This window comes from Trematomus bernacchii, unplaced genomic scaffold, assembly GCF_902827165.1.
Source record: "Trematomus bernacchii unplaced genomic scaffold, fTreBer1.1, whole genome shotgun sequence".
NCBI lineage: Eukaryota > Metazoa > Chordata > Actinopteri > Perciformes > Nototheniidae > Trematomus > Trematomus bernacchii.
The window spans coordinates 2,976,892-3,002,899 of record NW_022987625.1 but is presented as its reverse complement, the minus strand read 5'-3'; the positions used below and the strand labels follow the sequence as shown (position 1 = coordinate 3,002,899).

At 44.4% G+C, this 26,008-nt stretch overlaps 1 protein-coding gene across 1 annotated transcript; it reads left to right on the top strand.

The window, feature by feature from the left end:
• The first annotated feature begins 7,456 nt into the window (after window positions 1-7,456).
• Window positions 7,457-25,367, top strand: zgc:56622 (uncharacterized protein LOC326033 homolog). Its single transcript, XM_034132887.1, has 10 exons — window positions 7,457-7,771; window positions 11,076-11,252; window positions 12,241-12,357; window positions 12,907-12,984; window positions 13,240-13,356; window positions 15,418-15,530; window positions 17,072-17,159; window positions 17,277-17,360; window positions 24,211-24,293; window positions 24,365-25,367. The coding sequence occupies exons 1-10, from the start codon at window positions 7,691-7,693 to the stop codon at window positions 24,396-24,398; spliced, it is 972 nt and encodes a 323-aa protein (XP_033988778.1). The 5' UTR covers window positions 7,457-7,690; the 3' UTR covers window positions 24,399-25,367.
• The last annotated feature ends 641 nt before the right edge of the window (window positions 25,368-26,008 follow it).

Sequence of the window (26,008 nt, the reverse complement as noted above, 5' to 3'; positions counted from 1 at the left end):
GGTTATTTTATTTAATCGTTTATTTGACAGGGACAATGCACTGTAATGAACACTTAAAACATTTAAATGTGTCAAGCGTAACAGTGCCAGATTTAGCTTTGAGCTACTTTCCATTCCCTCACATAAAACATTTAACGAAATTACATTTTACAAACATGGTAAAAAAACTAAATACATGATATGCAAAGAGTGGCAACGACATATAAAGTGCATCCATCCTCCAGTTAACTGAGTGCTCTCGCTCAAAGTTAACTTGCTACAGCGCTAGTGAAGAGAGTGAATCCGCTCCCCTCTCCCTGCACACAGTTGGTTTAATGCCCGTTCCATACTTCAGTTAGCAGAGTGCTCTCACTTAGGCTAACTCGCTACGGCGCTAGTGGAGAGAGTATTCCCGCTCTCCTCTCACGGCATAAAACCACTAACTGACTTCATTTTTCTCACCCCAGTTAGCAGAGTGCTCACGCTCAAGCTAACTACTATTGTGTTCACTCCCCTCCACTGCATATTTGTTTCCTGGCCAGTTATTTACAGTCAGCTGAGTGCTCTAGCTATCGCTAGGTCTAACGGCTCTAACACCTGTATGGCTCCTCTTTAACCAGAGGATGGCCATGACCTTTGCCCCTCTTGTCTTGGCCTCGAGCATCTGAGGGAGGGCCTTTCGGAGGACCCGTGCATGAATTGCACCATCATGCCTCGTGCGGTAAGAGCTGCTAGACTAGCCGAGGTTGAACTACTGACTGAGGGTGGCCTTCCCCCTGCACAGTCGACTCCAGCCCAACCTACCCATCCTAGGCGTTGGGCCGCAGAGGCTGCGGGTGCACCGCCCAAGAAGAGGACTAAGCCTGATAGGCTGTCCTCCAGGGTGGACCTACTCACTGCTGAGCTAGCCCAGATGAAGTCACTCCTCTTGGCTCTCCATTCTGGTGCCCGTACAGAGCACGCCGCTGCACCCGATCCACCCCGAGCTGGTTCTAGATGACGATGTGTTCTCGATGGCAGCTTCAGCCACTCAATTTAATGAGTATGACGGGGAGAGCCCATCCCATGCTTCTGGGCCTGGCTCCTGTACCTCAGCTCATGGTCCCTCGGAGGAGGCAGATGACGGCTCCATGGGTACCGTCATTCGCATGGCACTGGCTCACCAGCAGCTGGATGCGCAGCAGCCCGAAACAGCGCCTGCCAGTGTGTTCTTTAGGCGCACTCCGGCACCCGCCACCTTTACTGTTCCTCCCTCTTGTGAGTATCTGAGGGAGTTACATGCATGCTGGAGGGACACTAAGGCTCTTTACAGTCTTACGTCCGATGGCCGAGCCTTGGCAGCCATGCAGGATGCGGCAAGAGTTGGCCTTGACCACACGCCGGCTGTTGAGCCTACCATTGCTTCCCTCATAGTTTCCCCTGACGAAGCTCTGAGGTCGGAGGCCAGGTGCCCTCGACTCCAATGTCGGGTCACTGATGACCTGCTCACTAAGGCTTACGATGCAGCGGCGCGCATGGGCCGTATAGGCAATTCCCTCTCTCACCTCATGCTCGCCCTCTCAGCTTCCCTGCAGCAGGATGCTCTTAGCGCTTCCTCTACCAGCCTCAGTGATGCCTCATTACAGGCGTTCGCTCTGATGTCTAGAGAGCTTGGGCGCCTGATGTCCACTCTCGTCCAGACTCGTCGCCAGGTTTGGCTGGCACAGTCATCCTTATCAGAGACATGTAGGAGGACTCTCCGTGCTGTCCCAGTGGAGCCGGGGGAGCTGTTCGGTTCAGCTGCCGTACAGGTGCTCGAACGGACTGTCCAAGCTAGTCAGACCAGGCAACAGTTCTCAGCTCTTCGCAGAGACATGCCCTCCCCCCGGTAGGCCTAGAGGTTCCTCGTCTGCCTCCCGAGGCCGCTCCCATCCACCGGCTCACCCTGGTGCCCGCCATGGGCCTTAGCGCCCCACGAGGGGGCCGGCCCGCTACGGTCCTGTTAACTCGCCCCCAAGGCAGCCTCGGTATCCGGTGCCTAACCGTCGCCCCCCCAGAGCCAGAGGCCTGGGGGCAAGGTACTGAGGGTCTGGGGCCGGCTGTTGGTTATTTCTCCCAGCAGCAGCTCAACTACTGGGTAGCTCAAGCTTCAGACCCCTGGGTGGTTTCCACCTTAACCCAAGGGTACAAGCTTCAGTTCCGACGCTGGCCCCCAGTCTTCAGCCGGGTCAAGATGACCACCATAAGCGACCCGGCAAAAGAAATCGGCCTAAACCAGGAGCTGTCAGTCCTCCTTGCCAAGGGTGCAATCGAGCCTGTGGACCCCATCTCACAGCCCGGGGGCTTCTACTCAACCTACTTCCTGGTAAGGAAGAAAGGCGGTGGACTTCGCCCAATCCTCCATCTTAGGGGACTCAACAAGTTCCTAAAGATTTTACTTTTCCATGTGCTGAGCACAGCAGACGTTCTTCGTACCGTGGCCAGGGGGGAATGGTTCACGTCCGTCGACTTGAAGGACGCTTATTTTCATGTGCCTATTGTGCCTCATCACAGGCAGTTTCTTCGCTTTGCCTTCAGAGGCCGTCATTTCCAGTTCAGGGTGCTCCCATTCGGACTCTCCCTCTCCTTAGACCACTGGTTAATCTGTGCACCATCCCGGTTACAGACGATCCAGGACATGGCTCTCTTTCTCTCTCATGTCGCCCGGCTAGGCCTCAGGGTGAACATGGAGAAGAGTTGTCTGAACCCCTCTCAGAGCCTAACCTTCATTGGGGTGGCTCTGGACACAGTCACTCAACCAGCGAAAGCAGTGTTCTTGCCCCCACTCCTGGTAGACGTGATGCTTTATTCTAGCAGCAGCCGACTGGACAGGCTGTCCTGCTAAACACTTTTTTTCCAGCTAGGTGAAGGCAGTGCTCTCGCTCCCGCTCCCTCTGCTGGTAACATGGGTGTAGTTACATCCCTTTTGTGTTTGGCGAGTAGGAGCGTTGCTCTACTCTTTCCGTTCAGCAGGTAGCTGGTGAAGGCTGTGTTCTCGCACCCCGCTCCCGCCTACGCTGCATCTGGCATTCGTTATTAACTCAACCAGTGAGGGCGGTGTTCTCGCCCCTGCTCCTGGTAGACGCGCTGCTTCATTCTAGCAGCAGCTGCCTGGCTAAACTGTCCTGTTAAATGTCCTTATCTAATCCACCTAGGTGAAGGCAGTGCTCTCACTCCCGCTCTCTCTGCTGGTAACGTGGGTGTAGGACATCTACATCCCTCTCTGTGTTCGGCGAGTAGGAGCATTGCTCTACTCTTTCCGTTCAGCAGGTAGCTAGTGGAGGCTGTGTTCTTGCACCCGCTCCTGGTAGGCGTGTTGCTTGATTCTAGCAGGAGCCGCCTGGCTAGGCTGTCCCGTTAAACTTCCTAGTTTAACCCAGCTAGGTGCGGGCCTGTCCATCTGCTGCACAGACTCTGCTGTGGGACGCCTTGGCGTCTCCCCAACAGGAAGGACCTCTTGTCTCAGTTGGAGGGTCGGATGTGGCACCCCGACCCCTGCCGCCTCCAGCTGTGGGTCTGGCCACTGGAGGGCCCGACCCACTGCTGAGCGACTGCATAGAGTCTGTCAGGAAGACTATTCCCAAATGCTAGGGCACCATCTACTCGTAGGCAGTACGAAAACAGGTGGAAACTGTTTTTTTGACTGGTGCCAAGGGCAAAATGAGGACCCAGTATATTGCTCGGTGCCTACGACCCTTGAGTTCCTGCAGTCCCTCCTGGACGACGGCCGGTGTCCCGCTACCGTCAGGGTGTATGTGGCTGCTATATCAGCTCAACACGCAAGGGCTGACAACAGCCCTTTTTAAGGGGGAGCTCTGAGGCTTCGCCCCCCGAATATCCCAAGGGCCCCTACATGGGACCTGCCCTTGGTGCTGGATGCCCTATGCTCGCCTCCTTTGTTACAGGCAGAACTGAAGTGGCTCTCAGCTAAGACTGCTTTCCTTCTTGCCATCACCTCAGCAAAGCGTGTAAGCGAGCTTCAGGCCTTGTCCGTGAACAGCTCGTGTCTGAGGTGGAACTCAGATGGCTCAGGTGTCACCTTATGGCCGAACACAGCGTTCCTCCCTAAGGTGCAAGGACATATGTGCTACGGCCACATGGGCATCCCCGAGCATATTCACCAGATACTACAGGGTGAATGTTGCCGCCCCTCACCCGCTGGGTGTGGTCCTCCTGCAGAGTCAGCCTAGGCCATCCTTATAGGGGGAGTATTCAGACTTCCTCGTGACTCTGTTGGTATAGGTCATCCAGTGCTAAAGCACCGCCTCTGGCGGTCAGTAAGGATGAAATAGAATGATAGTTACGTATGTAACTACGGTTCTATGAATACTGGATGACCGCCAGAGTTTCTTGGTCACTCGGAATCTCATGTTTCCGCGAGAAGATTCCATAGAACTGAACTCGTTGACAACACCGGAACTTATGCCTTCCGGGGTCATACGAGGTCACACGTGACTTTGTTGATATAAATATTCGACCTACGCATGCGCGAGACAGAAGATATCCAGTGCTAAAGCACCGCCTCTGGCGGTCATCCAGTATTCATAGAACCGTAGTTACATACGTAACTATCGTTTTTGAGATACGTTCATAACAAACGTAACGTGGGAGAAAATACGTTTCTTGCTAAACGTAATTGAGAATGCAGTTTAGTTCTGTGGGAACGTAATTTTTAGGAGACAGGGTTGTGCGTAGATGCGGCGGACAGACAGGTCTCAGTTGGTTTGGTGTCCTCTGCTTACTTTTAATACTTGTAAATACAACTTTTGCATCTCCTGTGGGCGGGACTAAGACACGAGGATAGGAGTCGAGGAGGGGAGTCGAGGAGGGGAGTCGAGGAGGGGAAATTAGAGAATTGAGAAGCCTTCAATGTGTTCTAATGTGGAGCGTGAGGAAGGTGTTTCATGAGGCCCCCCTTATGTGTCGCGAGCGTTGACGGGGGGGGTTATATAAGGTTAAGGGATCTTTGATTAGCCAGCACTGTGCCGATGTTGGGTCGAATATAAGAGGTGAATGCAGAGGAGGACCGAGTTGTTGCGAGAAGAATTTGTGCTTTGATCAGCCACAGCTGTCCTGTGCCCGTCTTGAAGACATTTTGTGAGTGTTGTGTTCCTTAGAGTCTGAGAGATGCCTTGGGACTGATCGAATAATGCTCAAATCACATGACCATAGGCCATAGCCTTGATATGCCATTGTTTACCTGTAGGATCCTTTTTTTTCTTTATTTTTTTCTTTTGAGAGTTTGCCGTGGATGCCCTGCAGAAGTTGGAGACGTGTGAGGAGGATGGCGATCCCGCCGGATGCGATATCCAGATTAGAGACTTGATAGCAGTCAGCACATGACGTGAAACAGTTACTATTGATTTAATGCCAGGGTAATGGATGCCAACTATGAAGTTAGAAATGTGAATGCGACTCCGTTCTGATGCCGGATCGGCTCGTTTCACTTATGCCGAGACGGCAGGACTCTACCCGTGTTTGCCGATGGAGGTCTTCTCTCGCGAGGGTGATGAAGCTTAGAGATGAGTATCTTTACCCGATGAATGGAGCCAAAAAGGCTGTGCATGGACGCTATTGTGCATCTGAGCATTGTGGAGACCCGGTTTAACCACGCACTGGGTTTTTGAATGATGGATCTGAGGGCTGGACGAGACTTGATCTCTTGCTTTCGAGGATCTGGAAACGGTACGGCCGCAGCATGAACACCTGAAATCACAGCTGACTGCAGGAGAGAGGAGAACCATTTTAAAGTTTGACTGCAGCACGATGATTGGCTGCTGGAGATTGAGGTGAAATGTAATTGGTTAAAGAGCTGATTATATGCAGCTGTGGAGTGAATGAATATATACCCAGTCTTCCTGTAAGAACATGGGCTGAGGTTCATTTGGCCAAGGGGTAGAAAGAAGGTCTACTACTTCTTCACCTTCAAATTAAAAGCTTGATAATGACACGTTTCTTTAAATGTATACACTGTCTCCTGTAAAATGAATATGGGAAAACTCTCCACTGTACTCGAGGCAGGATCACTTTGATTGAAGACTGATTTACCTGACACACAAAAACACATCAATCCACTGTACATATCCATCTTAAAATGAAATACTCTTTACATACCAAACAAGCAAGCATAGAGTTCTTTGTTACTGGCAGGAATATTTTTTTTGTACAAGAGGTTAATTACTGAGGAGCCATAACATCAACTTCCACACATATGCCGATGACACACAGATTTATTTCCAAACTACCCCAAACTGGACTCATCCCTTTCATTCCAAGCACACATTAAAACGGTCTGCCAAGCCTCATACTACCACCTGAGGAACATCTCCAAAATGCGACACTCCCTCACCAAACCGGACGCAGAAAACCAGGCCATGCCTTCATCACCTCCCGCAGTGACTACTGCAATTCTCTGCTTGCAGGCATTCCAGCAAAAACCACTCAGAGACTGCAATATGTACAAAATTGTGCCGCCCGGATACTCACAAAAACACGCAAATCAGAGCACATCACTCCCATCCTTCACTCACTTCACTGGCTCCCTGTAACACACCGGATCAACTACAAAGACCTCATAATGGTCTTCAATGCCATCAACCACACTGGCCCCACCTACCTACAGGAACTGCTCACCAGAAAACATTCGCATACCTCACACACACTCAGGTCAGACAGCTCCAATCTCCTGGCTGTTCTGCAGACAAAACTGGTCACCATGGGAAACCGTGCTTTCTCCTCCCTGGGTCCACGTCTGTGGAATCAGCTTCCAGAGAACATACGGACCTCTGCATCACTCTCATTTTTTAGGAAATGCCTCAAGACTTATTTATTTATTTTATTTTAAACCTTTTGCTCTTAACCTTTTATTTTTATTTTACCATATTTTATTCAATATGCACCTTTAGATATCTTTTTATTTTTGTATTTGTTTTATTATTTTCTCCTTATAGCTTTGTGAAGCACCTTGAGATGACGTGGTTTTTAAAGTGTGCTATATAAATCCAATGTATTATTAATGATTAATTTCTCTATATATTTTTATGAATTGATATTTTGGAAGACATTTTATATGATGTCATTCAAACTATAGACTTTCTCCTTTAAATGTGAAGCATTGGTACGGTAGGTGTACAATGAAGTGATACAATATCACCAGCTAATGTTGAAGTGTTAATAACACAGCAGATTGTTTCTCACAATGTGACCCTGCCTGTGTGTGTGTGTGTGTGTGTGTGTGTGTGTGTGTGTGTGTGTGTGTGTGTGTGTGTGTGTGTGTGTGTGTGTGTTTATGTGTGTGTGTGTGTGTGTGTGTGTGTGTGTGTGTGTGTGTGTGTGTGCACTGCTGCCCACATGAGAACAGTGACCTTTGCAACATGCTCCTCCTCACCTACTGACTATACCCGTAAGTGCTTCATGCTGGTGAAGTACTCTGTGTGTTGTCCAATAATTAACTTGTGGACTGATAAGACACAGGAGAGAGGAAGAGGTGAGGGGAAGGACAGAGAGAGAGAGAATGAGAGAAACATATCAGATAGAGAAGTAAGATCAGCAGAGAAAAAGGAAGGACGTTGACTCAGCAGTTGCAGTGTGAGGTGAAAAGAGGAAGAGGAAAGCTGTGAGTGTGTGAGAGTGTGTGTGTGAGAGTGTGTGAGTGTCACTCTGCTGACCTGCTCCTGCCGTGGTAAACGTCTCCATGGAGGAGCCTCAGGTGTCCCGTTCCATAGAGCTGAGTGACGGCTCACTGATGCCAGCGCTGGGGCTCGGGACCTGGAAGGTAGACTGAGCACATTTCTGTATTGTCACTGTCAACAATCCAGCTGGACTGAGTTTGTTTATTTGCAAACAGTTTGTGAGTAGTGCTCCATTATGTGTTGGTAACACGTGCAGAATTGGTGAAAGATACTTTAAAAGGAGATAAAACCTGGGGAGATAATTGGAGAGAAAATACTTGCTTTAAGTCAAATGTATTTTCTAGAAAACAACAGACTTAAACAAAAGTGCTTTAAGGCCCTGACACACCAAGCCGATTTCGACCGTCGATAGATGTCTTGCCGTCGACGAGCGTCCTGCCAAAGAACGCGTACCGAAGGCGTCCCGACTTTTACGTCAGCTTCGTCGCCTGCGTACGAACACACCGCAAATACTTCAGTCGACAAGTGGCAATAACTGTCCTTACCAGCAGGCAGCGGTAGTGTGAACAGCCAATCAGAGTGATTGCTTGGGCCGACTTTCTCTGACCTCCCGCGGCCGATTCAACATGTTGAATCGGCTGCGGGAGGCATCGGGAGGTGTGAAAAGGTGCCGTAAAGAGACGACGGCACACCAACCTGAGTAGGGCGCCCCGAATGCCTGACGGCCTCTGACTCCCAAAATCGGCCGTGCCGATTCACCTTGTTGAATCGGCAGCGGAGGCTGTCGGCAAAATAAATCACTCTCACAAGGTTGTGATTGGCCCCGGTGCAAATATTGTTTTGGCCCCCCCCATCGCCCCAAACATAAGCGCACAATGATGCGCTCAAACACGGCCACGGATACAGCTTCACTTGTGGAGCTAGATGGCAATGATGGTGGTGAGGCAGGTGAGCTATCCGGCTCCCGTTGCACGTCAACATTGCTAACGTTAGCGCTCGATTTTGAGGACGATGTATGACAAAAAAACGGTCTAATTTCATCAGTTTAGCTGTTACATCTCCTTGTTCTCTCGGCAGTGGCTTGGTCTGTAGGGACTTGGTCTTGGAACCGAAGGGTTGCCGGTTCACGTCCCGATCGGACCAAAAGATGGAGTGAGCTGGTAGCTGGAGAGGTGCCAGTTCACCTCCAAGGCCTCTGCCGAGGTGCCCTTGAGCAAGGCACCTAACCTCGAAACTGCTCTCTTGGAACCGGGTACCTGGCAGCCTCTCTGCTCTGCCACCTCTCCTATCTGCATGTGGTTGTGTGTGTGCATGTATATCCTCTGTGTTTGTGCATGTATATCCTCCCCTGTGTGTGTAATGTGTGTAAACACAACAGAGTGGGGAAAGAAATGTCCCTGTAAGGGATTAATAAAGTGTATCTTCTTCTTCTTCTTCTTCTTCTTCTTCTTCTTCTTCTTCTTCTTCTCTTGTCCTTTCTCTTTTGAGCGCTGCTCTTGTGCTTTGCTGTACATTATAAATGCAAGCTATTACATTTGTTATAATGCTGCCGAACTTGCTGCTGCTAGCTACAGTACAGTACAGGTTGATTAAACGGTTCGCTCGTCACGCAAGGTATCACATGACATGAAAGGGAGCAAGGTCATTGGACAGACAAATTACAAATTAATTTAGGTTGCTTGGTTACTTTGAAGACTGCGTGAACCGGTCAATGCCATTGGGGCCCCAAACATTATTTTTTGCATGGGCCCCTGGCCGGCTCTGGGCCCCGGTGCGTTGCACCGGCTGCACCGTCGATAGTTACGCCACTGGCTGTTCAGCTTAGCAAAACACTATTTGCCTGAATGGGAGTGGAGCAGTACAGTACTTAAAGGTGGGGTATGTCATTTATTTCAGAAACACTTGTTATATTCCATGGAATGCTCTTAACATCCCGATAGCAATGAATATATTAAATGCTTTGACAATAAATACATTAAAAAAATTCATCTGTGGAAGCCGTAGCGCTGTAAAAAGCACGACCAATGCAGATTACAACTAAAGTAATGAGCATGTTTTTAAAATGTAAGAAGTAGAAAGTAAAGGTATTTGTGTTAAAAATGTAATAAGTAAAAGTAAAAAGTTGTCATTAAGATAAATAGTGGAGTAAAGTACTGATACCCAGGGGCGTCGCCTGGACCTGAAAACATTCGGGGCTTAGCCCACAGTGGCGGCGGCACTACAGTGGCATTTTTTTACTGCAACACTCCCCACACGCACACACACAGTACACCCGCGACTGTTACAATGAAGGCTCGATAATCAGCTCAAGGCATATAGGCAGGGATAAAGTGGTATTTTTTATGAGTGGGGGGCTCACCTCCTCTAGGGGGGTCCGGGGGGAAGCTCCCCCGGGAAGATTTTTTTTTAAATATTGAAGTTAAATGCATCAATCTGGTGCACTTTGAGAGCAACATGAAGAGATCTATGGATACCTCTCTCAACACCCATATGAAGCAGAACTGTAAACAGATGTACTTTTTCTTTATGGATATTTTACTAATCACTCCCCTTTTAAACTCTATTCTTGTTTTTACTGCCATATAGTATTTCATAACTGTTTTTTCCTTTATTCTCTTTTTTTTAATAACTATAATGATCATATGAAGGTGTGCCGCGGAAATAATCTTTTGAATAATTTGTGACCAAACCGTTTGAGACCCACTGAGATAACTTACTAAAGTTAACTATCTAAACACTCAGAGAGTCCTTTAGCTCACCTGAGTCTCTCAGTCTGAGAGGAGAGGACTCTCCTCCAGCTTCTTGTGGAACAAACAGCTCCTTATGTCCGTTAGTGCAGCTAGCTAACCAGATGCTAACAACACGGTCCATGCTGACACGGTCCCTCCCTCCCCCTCTCTCCCTCTCTCTCTCTCTATCACACAATGCGCTATTGCCACACACACAGAGCCGAGCTTGAATGACACAAGCACACGTTTATTTCCATGCAACTCTCTGATTGGTCTGGTGTCATGCCTCTGTTGCATTCACTGAACACGGGAAATTACAGTGCTGCCGTCCTCTCTTGTGTCATGATGAGGTTCACGTAAAGCACGGTTAATGTATTATATTATTGAGGGAGAATTGTCCGGGGCTACAGAAAAAACATTCGGGGCTAAAGCCCCGGATGCCCAGGCCAGGCGACGCCACTGCTGATACCAGAAAAATCTACTCAAGTATATTAACTAAGTATTTGTCCTTCACTACTTCCCACCTCTGGACATTAGTTTAGTGAGCATATTACCACGAGGACCAGAGCATTTCTACGAGCTTTGGCAGACTAGTAAACCTCATGCACTTTAAAAAAACCACAAACAGCAGTAATGATTTCAAATGGTTTTCAGATGGCAGATAGTGGATACGATGTGAGAGAATGAGCTGTTGATTTGAAATGTCTTCCTCCTGCAGCCCTCCCCTCTCCCCCCCTCCTCGGTGCAGGGTGCAGTGGAGGCAGCCATCGCCGCGGGTTACCGTCACATAGACACCGCCCACAGCTACAACAACGAGGTTCACATCGGAAAGGCCCTGCGCTCCAAGATGCAGCAGGGCATCATCAGGCGCCAGGACATGTTCATCGTCAGTAAGGTGGGGGCCAGGGAGGGCAGGGGCAAAACCAGGGGGGGGGGGGGGGGGGGGGGGGGATTCACAGCATGCTGTTCACACAACTGATGAGTTTTTGAATGGCAAAGAGCAGAAATGACACCTGTCCCAGCATGCATGAAAGTGGACACAAACTGAAGTTCGCACATTAATCTAGTTGCCAGCGTAGAACCTGGAGATGTTTAGAACCCCAACGTTTTATGTTAGAAATGTATAGTAGGCTAGGGTCCCCAGCACATAGAAACTGCTGGAGGCTAACTTGCATATGTTGGGCAATTTGCACAATTAGCATGTATTAGCATTGTAGCTTATGCAAACAATAGTTTAAAATGGCCTGGCAGTTATTGAGGATGCTGAGTCAATTTCTGACACTTTCAGGATTCAAAATGGCAGTTTTAAACAGAGTGGCCATATTTGTACCCTCGGTGGGATGACTACCATAAGTAGTGTTGCAACCATTGGATATAGAGAGCACAAGATGAACATTATTATCTCTACAGTGGAAAAAATGGTTTCCAATCCAAATGATCAATTTGTCCCCTAAAACTTCAAAATCTACCCAAAATGTATCAAAATCAGCCTTCCAAGAGTAAAAATATGGCCACCTTCTGGTTAAAATTGACTCAGCATCCTCAATAATCTCCAAAACCAATCCAAAACTGTCCAAATTGGCCAAGCCATTTTTTACTATTGTCCTCATAGGCTTTAATGGTAATGCTAAGTAAATGCTCATTGTGCAATTTGCCCGACATATGCAAGTTAGTATCCAGCAGTTTCTATGTGCTGGGGACCCTACTAAACATTTCTCACATAAAACTTTGATACTTTCTCCAAAAAGCTTTTGAGTTAATAAAACAACATTTAAATAATGTTGTGCATTAAACATGTTTAGAATGTCTTTTCCGATGTTTTTTTATTCATTCTTTTTCTGTTATTCTCCTGTTCATTATCTCTTATTGTATTTCCTTTACAGCTGTGGCTTACCCATCATGCGCCAGAGGACATCCCTGTGTGCCTGGATAAGTCCCTGAAAGACCTCCAGCTGGACTACCTGGACCTGTACCTCGTGCATTTCCCTGTTGGCCTAAAGGTTGAGCGTAACATTCAGAACTGTTTGTCACAATCAAAAATGTACAGCTCCTTATCCTGATGTATAGCGGAGGTCCTGAGCTGATGCTATGAAGGAAGGATTTGACCGGAGCTGGTCTGCATTTTTGGACTTTAGAGCCTTAAGATTCTGTTCCAACAAAGCTGCATTTCAAGATTCTTATTCATTAGGGGGCTGAAACCCTCCAAATGAAACTCAGGCAATAGCTCTAACACACACATGGCTGACCACATTTATTTGACTGAAAATAGGCTTAATTATGTTTTATATAGGTGATTATTACGAGCAAAGTGCTAATTATTAGCAGGTTTCACTATATGAACAACTATTTAAAATAATATATTTATATTTATTGCCAATATTTAAAATATAAAAGAATTAATGCAGATTATGCAACATTTATGGCTCTATATGTGTTTCTAAATGTGCATAGTCTAGTTGAAGGAGGATGCAATTACAACTCGAAAAAGCACACATGCCATATATCTTTGCCAAGAAGCATCTTATATTACCTTTACATTTCTTTTTTAGAAAATGGGAGATGAGCTTTTCCCGAAGAAGGATGGAAAGATGTTGACCTCTGACATCGACTATGTGGATGTGTGGAGGGTAAGAACACTCTTTCAGTTACACTTACACCGGCCCCCCCACAACATCCATATGCCGCTCCACACACTCATCCTCTCTGTCCGTCACAGAATCATTTACCATTGATATGACAGTGAAAGATAAACACGTTTTCTCCCTGGAGGTTCATCTCCACTCCTGTTAGTGTGAAACTGTAACATATCTTTACATTTGTTTCTGATAAATGGCAAAAGGGTATTTAGAGCTTCTCATTCCCTGCTGTGTGTTGTGTTGCAGGGCATGGAGGCCCTGCAGGCCTCAGGGAAGGTGAGGAGCATCGGGGTGTCTAACTTCAGCGTCCTGCAGCTGCAGAGACTCCTGGCTCTGTGCAGGGCCCCCCCCGCTGTCAACCAGGTATAATAATGGGTTTAATTTATAACGCACTTCATATTTGAGTTCAAATCCCGAAGTGCTACAAGCAGTGAGCATGGAACAATATAAAACAGTACACAACACGGTAGAATTGAATAAAAAGCAGTAAAAACAAACAATACAAAATAAATAAAAGGGTAGTAATAAATAGGATAAAAGGTCTAGGAAAAGGCTCTATTGAACAGATGGGTTTTGAGGCCTTTTTTAAAAGCCTCCACGGTCTGTGGTGCTCTCATGTGCTCGGGGAGAGCATTCCACAGTCTGGGAGCAGCCGAGCAGAAGGTCCGGTCTCCCATAGTACGGAGCTTGGTCCTGGGGGGTTTGAGGAGGTTGGCTTTGCTGGAGCGGGTGGTCCGCAAAGAAGTATGAGGGGTGAGGAGTTCCTTGAGGTAGGGAGGGGCAGTTCCATGGATACACTGGGTGTATGGTGGGTGAGGAGGGAGACCTTGTATTCAATCCTAAGTTCCACGGGGAGCCAGTCTAGTGATTTCAGGATGGGGGTGATATGATCATATTTGCGCACCCTCATCAGGATCCTAGCAGCGCTGTTCTGAATGTACTGGAGCTTCTGGATGCTTTTGTTGGGGATCCCGATGAGGTAGTCCAGCCTGGAGGAGACAAAGGTGTGGACTAGCTTTTCGGCGTCAGACAGAGTGAGTGTGGGGCGGAGTTTGGCGATGTTCCTGAGGTGATAAAAGGAGTTCTTGCACAGCTGTTTAATGTGGGCCTCAAAGGTCAGATGGGCGTCCATTTTCACACCCATGGTGGTGACTGTTGAGGAGAGGGTAATGTCCTGGCCGGAGAAGGTGATGGTGGTGATGGTGGATGACCGAACCTGGTGTGAGGTGCCAACTATAATGGCTTCGGTCTTGGAGCTGTTCAGTTTCAGGAAGTTTTTGCTTCATCCACGCCTGTATCTCCTCCAGGCAGGCAGTAAGTGTGGGTGAAGGCAGGGCTGCAGAGGAGGTAGGGTTGATCCTGAGGTGTCATCAGCGTAACAATGGAATGATACTCCATGTCGGCTGATGATACAAGCCATCTAGAGTGTGAATAGGGTGGGGCCGAGAACTGATCCTTGAGGGACACCACAGGTGACATCATGGGTACCCGACTCTGCCTCACCCAACGAGACGTACTCTGTTCTCCCGATGAGGTAAGATCTGAACCAGTCAAGGGGAGAGTCAGAGAGTCCGATGGTGGAGGAGGATGCCGTGATCGACTGTGTCGAAAGCTGCAGTGAGATCGAGGAGGATGAGGAGAGAGGGAGAGCCAGCATCAGCCGTCATCAGCAGGTCGTTGGTGACCCTGACCAGGGAAGTTTCTGTGCTGTGGCCTGAGCGGAAACCAGACTGGAACTTCTCGAATATGTTGTTTGAGTTTAGATGGTTCTTTCCAGCACCTTTGATAGAAATGGGAGGTTGGAAATGGGTCTGTAGTTGGCCAGGACTCCCGGGTCAAGGGAGGGTTTTTTGAGACGAGGTTTGATGACAGCGGTTTTGAGGGCAGAGGGGACATGGCCAGCCTGGAGAGAGAGGTTTACGATCTTAGTGATCATGGGGCTCATGGTACTGATGTAGGATTTCACCAGAGCTGATGGAAGGGGGTCCAGGACACAGGTGGAAGGCTTCATCCTCCTAACGATGCCCTCAACCTCTCGCTGAGTGATGTCCGTGAAACAGCGGAGGGGCTGGGTTGTCCCAGGCTGTGGGTCGGCAGTTGGAACTGGAGGTACTGCAGAACACTCTTATTTCCAGAGGTGGAAGAAGAGATCTAGTAGTTGAGTAAAAGTAGAAGTAAAAATCCTGCAATCATATATCGTATATTACAAGTACTTCAAAATTGTAAATAAGTACAGTACTTGATTAAATGTATTAAGTTACTTTCCACCTCTGCCTTCTTGAACCTTCATTCTTATAGGTAACACACTTTCATAAAGTAAGAGCTCTCTTTCACATGAACACATCTTTGTTCCTGCTCAGCAGCTGACTGTTGAGCAGCAGATCAGCCTCTGTGTTCAGCTTCTGTTTGGTGCATCCTCCACAGATCGAGCTGCATCCCTACCTGGTGCAGTCTGAGATGATCGAGCTATGTAAATCCAAGAACATCGTGCTGACTGCCTTCAGTCCCTTTGGCTCACCTGCAAGACCCCCAGAGCTGTAAGCCCCCCCGCACCACTCACATGCTGCTGTTAATACCAGACACTCATTGAGGTCAGGCTCAGAGGTCTTGTTTAGGGACAGGACATTATGGGATCTTACTTTCGATTGCATGGAGTATAGATTCATTTTGTATGAAATAAACATATAATGTTGCTATTTAATAAATGTTGCTTATTTATTTATGCAGGTGACCTTATGATGACTTTTTTTATTTATTAAAACGGATGTTCACTAACCATATGTTTCTTGACAAAATGTAAGGTTAAGTGATTCTAGCATTTGGTGCCATATTAACAGATTTACATTTTGATGATTATCTGGATTATTGGATTTAGTTCAAAATGTAAGATCCAAGCTGAAATGTCATGTTCAATGCGTAATGATTTTGTGATCCATGCGGCTCATTTATTCAGATCCACTGTGTGTTGGGTCCTGCAGTTAAAATCCCGTCAGCAGTTGTTGGTTTTACAAACTAGCTGCTGTCCCTCTCAGGTTTCTAGACAAATGTCCTGCACTCCAGCTTCAAGAGAGTTCAGAGAGAGAAACAATTCATAGACATATTTGAGCAAAAGAATAGGCTTTATTCTACCAGTGTATTACTTGTAGGCTAAATATTGTAGTTTTTCTTTCAAATGTCCTTATTTTTCCTATATTCCGTTCCTATTTTTTGATATATCTGTTTTTGCATTTGTGTAGTATGGACGGGACCAAAACGGCATACCTTAGTGAAATCGAGCTGTGTAAATAGGAGCAGCTTTTGCTTTTAGAAACGTTCCTCCTTATGTATCAAAGTATATGCAGACATTGATCCTGAGAAGAGCGCTAACACTCCTAGTTTGTCTTCATGGACTCCTCATCGGTGAAGCTTTTATTCTCTTAGTAATTTAGTGTAATCTGTAATGCTACGCACAAATTCTTTATTATTTTTATTCCGCCGTTTTTTTTTGCACCTCTTCTTCTCCCACATTCCACATCGCAGAAACTCCGTTCAAACATCAAAACGTTCAGCTCGGTCGGGAATGGATAGCTATTACTTTTATCAGTCATAACTTTCATAATTCCAGAGATACATCCCATAATTCATCACATTTTTAACATTGAAGTCAATGGAGAAACTCTTCAGACTTCAACAAATCTTCATGCGACTTCAACTGCTAACTGTTCATTCATACTTTCACTCAGAAACCTCATTCCAACTTTAAAATGTTACACATCTTTCTGACATTATTCGTGTAACACAACTTTTAAATCTGATTCTTACTTGTAGAGATATTAAACATTGTTCAGACCTTGGTAAAGAGGCCTTCTTCAGATTTTAACATTAGTGTGTATTGCGCAGCTCGTTAAGGCTAGAGTGCGTGATGTCACAGCTAGAGTGGGGGACAGCTTGAAATTCGCCTTCATAAGCAGGGGAGGGTCTTTGATATTTCTGATGCAGACTGGAATAGGATGGGTCTAGTGAAATATGGTGAAATATTAGAAATGTCCTCACCCAGCCCACTGATTGTGGTGATTGTAAATCCTGATCTGTCCCTCAGGCTGAGAGGAGAGACTGATCCTCTGAGGCTGCTGGAGGACCCCGTGGTGGCAGATATCGCCCAGAAGCACAGACACAGCCCCGCACAGGTCAGTGTGACTGTGTGTCCTCCATATGTGTGTGTGTGTGTGTGTGTGTGTGTGTGTGTGTGTGTGTGTGTGTGTGTGTGTGTGTGTTTCCCTGTCAGTAACAGTGGTCTGCTCCAGGTGTTGCTCAGGTTCCACGTGCAGCAGGGTGTTGCAGTCATCCCGAAGAGTGACAAGCCTCATCACATCCTGGAGAACACAAAGGTAAACCTCTTTGTTTCTCTCAGACTCATCAGTACGCACGCTGCTTTGTGATGTGGTGGGTTCTTTAAACATCCTTCCGTTTATCTTCTTGGCTCTCACACTCTTTCCTTTATTTTTGGTTTCTTTTGGGTCATTTTAGATTACCATTGCTCTTACATGTAGCTGTAGCCCAACTGAGTTTGGAATTTAAATTCTGTTTTGAAAATCAAACCTTGTTATTTATTTTTTTACGATATCCATTTAAAACTGAATTAATCGGCCAATTAGGGGGAGTGAAACAACATATTACTGTTTCCTTTTGCACTGCAAAGACCTGAGAGTATGCTGAACCGACTTTAAACCCTATGAGGCACATTTGTAATTTTTGATATTGGGCTAAATAAACACGTTTGATTTAGATTGTATTTGTCTATTTATACATTCAACAGACATTAAGTATAGTCAGATATTCACATTGTTATGGTCTCCACCCCCTCTATATAAATATATGTCTCCTTAGCTGCTAAATGCTCCACCATGTTCACCCGCTTGTCTCTGTCTGCTGTTTGGGGCTGGACAGAGGAATCTGCATCTTCCACAACAAAAACTCAATAATGCATGAGACAACATCACTGCAAAACATCTACTGTATTCTCAGCTTTTCATAAAAACAGTCATTCATGTCCTTTTAAGTTGTTGGTTTGTCAGGCAGGGTTGTGTAGCAGTTTGATCAAAATGTGATGCAAAAATACAGCAACAATCACTTTGCAGCAAATTAACTACTTTCCATAACCCTGTCCTAACTGCTGTTGTGCAGTCATTAAGCATTGCATCAATGTGCTAAATAAAAAGTTAGGTCATGTTATTGCAATTCATCGTATAGGACATGAAAAAAACTCATTTAAGTTTTAGAGGCATTTCACTCACAACTACGCAATCAGGGATTTACCCTCTGGGGACCATGAAGTCTTTCAAGGCAATCCATGAGATAATTCTGGTGATGAACAGACAGACTTCTAGAAAAGATATAATTATAATAAAAAATATATATTTTTAATTATACACACACCACTCAACCAAGTCAATTCAAAAGCAGCATCAATTAAGAAAGTCCTGCACAACGACTCCAAGCCTTTCTGAAAGTGTGGATAATGGATATATAACCCAAAAAAGTCACATGTGCTGTGCATTGTATTTAAACACACACATGTATGGTCCAACAACAATAAGCTATACCTTAAAGTGGCCCTATTCTGCTTTTTAGGGTTTTCCTTTTCCTGTAGTGTGTTACTGTATATACTCAACCTGGTCTCACCAGAATGCGTGACTCCACCACGACTCCTTAACACCGCAGTGCGTGGTGGAGTCACGAACTTTGCTACATTTACGTGTCTGCACCACGCAAACAACCCAACTGTGATTTTTATTAAATTAGTTAGTTTTTAAGGAAGGCCAGAGCTTCAGCTGTGTCAAATAGATTGTTCCCTTTAGTTAACGTTATTTAAAAGATAATTATATTCCTATTTGATCATGTCCCCTTTATTGTATTACGGACCCAGAGAGCAAAGTGAGCGTCCATTCCCATTGGATAACGGAGGACTTTACACCCGGAAGTAAGTATTCTCCTTACTGTCGATTGATTTTACAGTGATATCTGCACTACTCATCAACTCAAAAACACCAGATTATCCTTGTTAATTACACAACATTGATTGGTTTAAATTGTGTACAATGCTTTTGTAATTTTCCCCTTCGATTCGGAGAAACAAATATTTGTTCAGAGTTTAGGATGGCCGAAGACAGTACACTACCCAGAATCCTCAGCTATTGTTCCGCTTTGCCTCAAGCTCTGTGATTGGTTGACCTCCAACTGCAGTCCATATGAAAAAAAACGTTTCGTAAAAGATAAAATCATACTTTATTCAGCAGTGCTTGCTTTACTCTTTGAAAGTCATCACATGAATGCATTGTAATGGTTTGGCTGCATTAAATATTACACATCTGTCGTAGTTCTTTATTTATCTACAGAGATCGGGCCTCAGAATAGACCGGAAACTATTCTTTTACTGTTCTGTTTTAATTTCACAATAAAGTTAGTAGTAATAATTTGTTTTGATATTATTGTTTTTTATTAACTACTAGACCGCTGGGTCATGTTAAGACCATCTTTTCTGTGTTGCTGTGGGTTTTTTACATCGCTTTTGTGTTACAAATATCAAAACAATAACAGAATATATCCGTCGTAAACTAAACCAGAAACAGCAGTATATTTTATTTTGTTAACACTGTAAACTTGACAGCTTTTTAACCCGCACCTCCTACTGGTTAAAGCACGTTATTACACGTTTAGAGTAATTGCAATGCAGGTAGATTGTGTTGCTTTTTAATGACTGTTTTAAAATGCCTTTTTCTTAATGTCTTTCATTTTTGTAAAGCACTTTTGAATGTGTTATATTTGATGAAAACATTTAAATATTAAGAGTACATACTCTTAATATAGTGGGAAAGTGGAAGGTCAATGATATAAATAATATAGAATAGAAAATATCAAGAAGATACTGTAAGTGATCTCTACAATAAAACAGTTTAGTGCCTGATAGGAGGATGTGCAAAACAGACAAACTAATAAGGCTTTATTTAAACATTAAAGAATACTTTAGGTTAAGGTCTTCTTTTAAATAAGAAAAAAGCTTTGGGGGTATCTCCAGATATTAAGCCTGACAAAGTACTTAACGTCTAATATATTGCATGGTTTGTTTTGGAACTTGACAATCAACTTTCCTGCAATGTTAACTATGTTGAAGCACTTATTTTAACTGATATTATACATATTAATTATACTCTTATAAGATGTATGTAGATAGTATAAGAAATGTGCAGAATATGTTTAATGGTGGAGGTATACAGATATCGATAGATGTCTTGTAATGCACTGTTGAGGAACCTATGACCCAAGTTTTTCATTCATTGCATAACTACACCGTAGTTGTGTATATGATATGTCAATAAACCTTAGAAAATCTTGAAATCTTGAAAGGGATGTAGCCATAGCCATTATATACAGTTTTTAACTATTAGTAGAGAATAACGAGTAATGAATATGCTTTATAGGGATCTGCAGATAAATATTTAGCCTTCTCAAGCACCCACTACCAAATACCTCGCCTGATTGTTGGCACTTGACAATCACCTTCACTGAATTTTACTCCTGTGTAACTAAAGTCTGATTTAAGGGTTGTTTATATTTCACATCATTAATCCAAATCTGTAAAGTAACTAAAATAAATGTAGTGGAGTAAAAATACCAGGTTAACCTTAAAGAAAGCCCTCAGGATTATAAAAGACCCCCATCACCCCAGCCACAAACTGTTCTGTCTGCTGCCGTCTGACGCCGTTTTGCATTTCTATAGGTTGTAGATACGAGCATGGTTTTATATACTATCACGTTTAATCGTGTTTTATGCCGTTTGCCAAGATAAGTCGCTCGTAAAACACAGGAGGTATGGAAACTAAGAACACCATATGTGGTAAATTGTACAGCTAATATAACACAACACATTAGTTGTATTTCCTTTAACTGGTGGATTATGGATATATAGTTGCTGATCGACAGCTGGAACACAAACCACCAAATACAACAAAATAATTCAGATCCAGTCGTCATGACTCCACTCCGGAGGGATTCCCCGATCATTTCTTACAGTTTCTCATCAAGGGGGGGTCTCCTGTCCCCGGTACAAACACACTGCCTGAGGAAGGTTATGTGTATTTTTTTTGTCATTAACTTTTTTCGGACCACTTATTTATTTATTTTGGTGACGATCCGACCTCCATGCTGCTACTCTGGTTCAAACTGCATCCACCAAACAATATGATTTATCTCCACCTCCCCAAAATAACCTAAATCTGACACGGTGTGAGATGTCTTTTTTAGCTGTTCTGTCCTCATTTCCTGCGATCTTCTTCATGCAGTCAGTCAAAATGAATGAATGGGCGTTTCTTTGACTATTTATAGGCAAATATGGGCGTTACGAGTCGATTGTGATTTATAAAGGGAAACAGGCATAGGAAGTGCCGTACGCACTTCCCTCGCCGGTACGCAATGTTTTGTGAATCGGAAAATGTCGGAACATTTCTGTACCTATTTTTTTGCTTTGTACTACGTAAGCAACCTTCCCACGTCAATCCTACGCAAGGCGTTATAAATGAGGCCCCTGAACTTAGAAACAACATCCATAACATTCATCTGGCTGCTACTTAGAAATGATTTATCTAATATATCATATTCCAATCACTTGTATATAGACTCCTATTGCACTATTTCACTTTTTACTATTTTACTATTTTTCTTTTTGTATTTACTTGCACTATTTTTTCTGTGCATCTGTTTTATTGTGTTGCACTGTTGGAGGAGCCTGTGACCTAAGGGGGGGGGTAGGACACGTTCTAAGCACATGGTGTAGTCCCATAGCTGAGGATTCTGGGTAGTGTAGTGTCTTCTGTCATCCAAAAACTCCGAAAAAATATTTGTTTCTCCGAATCGAAAGGGGAAAATACAAAAGCATTGTACACAATTTAAACCAATCAATTTTGTGTAATTAACAAGGATAATCTGGTGTTTTTGATTTGATGAGTAGTGCAGATATCACTGTAAAATCAATCGACAGTAAGGAGAATACTTACTTCCGGGTGTAAAATGCTCCGTTATCCAATGGGAATGGACGCTCACATTGCTCTTTGGGTCCGTAATACAATAATGGGGACATGATCAAATAGGAATATAATTATCTTTTAAATAACGTTAACTAAAGGGAACAATCTATTTGACACTGCTGAAGCTCTGGCCTTACTTAAAAACTAACTAATTTAATAAAAATCACAGTTGTATTCAGGGGCGTCGCCTGGACCTGAAAACATTCGGGGCTTAGCCCACAGTGGCGGCGGCACTACAGTGGCATTTTTTTACTGCAACACTCCCCACACGCACACACACAGTACACCCGCGACTGTTACAATGAAGGCTCGATAATCAGCTCAAGGCATATAGGCAGGGATAAAGTGGTATTTTTTATGAGTGGGGGGCTCACCTCCTCTAGGGGGGTCCGGGGGGAAGCTCCCCCGGGAAGATTTTTTTTTAAATATTGAAGTTAAATGCATCAATCTGGTGCACTTTGAGAGCAAAATGAAGAGATCTATGGATACCTCTCTCAACACCCATATGAAGCAGAACTGTAAACAGATGTACTTTTTCTTTATGGATATTTTACTAATCACTCCCCTTTTAAACTCTATTCTTGTTTTACTGCCATATAGTATTTCATAACTGTTTTTCCTTTATTCTCTTTTTTTTAATAACTATAATGATCATATGAAGGTGTGCCGCGGAAATAATCTTTTGAATAATTTGTGACCAAACCGTTTGAGACCCACTGAGATAACTTACTAAAGTTAACTATCTAAACACTCAGAGAGTCCTTTAGCTCACCTGAGTCTCTCAGTCTGAGAGGAGAGGACTCTCCTCCAGCTTCTTGTGGAACAAACAGCTCCTTATGTCCGTTAGTGCAGCTAGCTAACCAGATGCTAACAACACGGTCCATGCTGACACGGTCCCTCCCTCCCCCTCTCTCCCTCTCTCTCTCTCTATCACACAATGCGCTATTGCCACACACACAGGTCTGGTGTCATGCCTCTGTTGCATTCACTGAACACGGGAAATTACAGTGCTGCCGTCCTCTCTTGTGTCATGATGAGGTTCACGTAAAGCACGGTTAATGTATTATATTATTGAGGGAGAATTGTCCGGGGCTACAGAAAAAACATTCGGGGCTAAAGCCCCGGATGCCCAGGCCAGGCGACGCCACTGGTTGTATTACACACAATGCACTGTTTTTTGAGAACAAAAATTCGTAACTAATGCACCATAATACATTCTGACGAAAAATAAAAATTATTATGAATACAAATAAAATAAAAGAAGCCTCCCGTGAGTTACTACAAGCTATAAAGTAGATTTTAAAAACGTTTTATAGAATAAAAGCTCACTGCGGGACGTTGTAGAAATGCGTGTGTGCACCACGACAAAGGAGCCTCATTCACTTTACATTGGGGTTGTTGGGGTGCCGACACGTAAATGTAGCAGAGTGCGTGACTCCACCACGCACTGCGGTGTTAAGGAGTCGTGGTGGAGTCACGCATTCTGGTGAGACCAGGTTGTATATACTATAACACACTTTTGATTTCCTACTCTTTATTCAGTACTGTTGATGTTAGAGTGTGATTAGTAAAGATGTATATATTGACACTTGATGATCAGACTTGGATTTTAGGTGTCTATTTTACCCCTTAAAGGTGGGGTAGGTAAGTTTGAGAAAACGGCTCGAGATACACTTTTTGTTATATTCCATGGAATGCTCTTAACATCCCGATAGCAATGAATATCTTAAATGCTTTGACAAAAAATCCATAAAAAAATGTCATCTGTGGAAGCCGTAGCCGGCCCGGCTAAAATGATTGGATGGCCTACCTGCCTGTCAGCCTTCCATCTGTGCACAAACTTATCTCGTGCCCTCATTGGTCATGTGCGCGCTCGTGTGTGTTGGAGGAGGGGCTCTGTAAGGAAGTGGCAGATTTTTTCCGGCTGTGTATTTTCAAATTCTTGCGCACTCGAGCTGGTTTCTCCAAAATTACCTACCCCACCTTTAATGCTAAATTGACCAATAGGCATTCAGCATGTATTTCGTATTTTCCCTTTAAGGGCTGCTTCAATAATTGTCCTTCAAAAATAATAACACATTGTCTAGGACTTCACTTTAAGAAGAGCATCATTATTGTTATCTGTAGAAGCCATTTATCAGTGTCACTGTTTCTGCAGATCTTTGACTTCAGTCTGACTGAAGAGGACATGCAAGCCCTGAGAGGACTGGACCGAGGGTGGAGGTCCTGCCTGCTGGAGGAGTGAGTTCATCACAGCCATGTTGTTCTGAGTGAGCAGCTCCTGACACACTGATGATGTCGTTCTGTTTCAGAGTCAAGTCTCACCCGTACTACCCCTTCGTATGAAGCTGCCAGAGGATGAGTGGAGAGGAGGCGGCACACTGCACCTACTGACACGTCAACAAGACCTCAGACAGCCTCACACTGCCATTCAGTGTGCCTTACTGCACAAGAATAATCATATAGTAGTGTAGTGGCCAGCATAGTGAACCCGGAAATGTTGAGTACCCCAAAGTTCTATGTTAGAAATGTATAGTTGGGTCCCCTGAAGATAGAAACTGTTTGCACAATAAGCATCAGTATCATGATTAGCATTAATGGCATTACAGCTCACTGTATTTGAACAACAGCCGATTTGGACAACTTTTGAGTGGTTTTGGAGGTTATTGAGGATGCGGGTTTAACCTAAAAGTGTCCATATCTGTCGTCCCAGGTTGACTACCATGAGCAGTGTTGCAACCATTGGATATAGACAGCACAATATAAAAATGTGAAGAAACCTTGAGGACAGAGGAGGATCTCTCTCCCAGGACGGATAGACTTGCAGTGTCGTGTAAATTGAAAAGATAATACATTTACAACATAGGTAGCCCAAATGCTTGAAAATGCATGTGCCTATAAAAAAGGATATGAACCCAGGTGGATGTCAACAATCCTGTGGGAGCCATCAGAGAAGTAGTATGAGAGTCAGGCAGGACCACAGAGACAGGTTCAGCCAAGACACATAATTGTATTTAATGCTAATTAATGCAACTTGCTAATTGTAGTTAGCATCCCATACTAATATATATTATAATAATATATATATATTAATGTGTTAAAACTTTGGGGTTCTGACACATTTCTGGGTTCACTATAGGACTGTAAGCTGGAAACTCTAATGTGCAGGTGAACACACAGTTTAAGAAGATTCAGCTTTCAAATGAGATTGTAATATATTTAACCAACAAATATCAGTGCCCTGATAAGCTTTTACAAGTGAAGTGATTTGTTTTATAATGTTCCATGTTTTGAATAAAATACTTTGCCGTTACAGTCACATTTCTTTCAAATTGCAGGCAATTTGACAGGTTAAGACAGACAAATGCACAGTCTAACAAAGAATTGACACAAACTTTATAAATACTGCACACATTATATTTTATTACATACACTCTGTGTGTTTACAATGTTCTGCACAGCAGTCTGACCTTGGCGGTGGAGTGAGGGTTATGATTGACTACCTGATACCATATCTGACCTCTGAACAGTGTTAAGGCTCAGACACACAGTACTTTGCTCAGGTCTTGCAGGAGAAGTTGCAGAAATGAAAGCAGCCATGGGAACCATTATTGCCAGTTTTCTCTCTCTCTGTGGCGCTGCAGTGCTCCTGAGCAGAGATGGGGTCGTTACTAAAAAAAAAGTAATATATTACATATTACATATTACTTTAAAAAAAAAGTAATATATTACACTACTTCGTTACTCTCTACATAAAGTAACTCGTTACTTTACTCGCAGGGCCGGCCAGCCCCTCCCTGCAGGCAGATCACGCAGACTGCTAAAGTTTCAAATGTTCTCTTTAGTTCAGTTTCCATTGTCACACAAGACTGATCCAGATAGCTCTGACCATGGCTGTCCTCTGTCTCCTGCTATCTGTATTTTGCGCAGTATATCTCTGAACGATGCGATGGTGA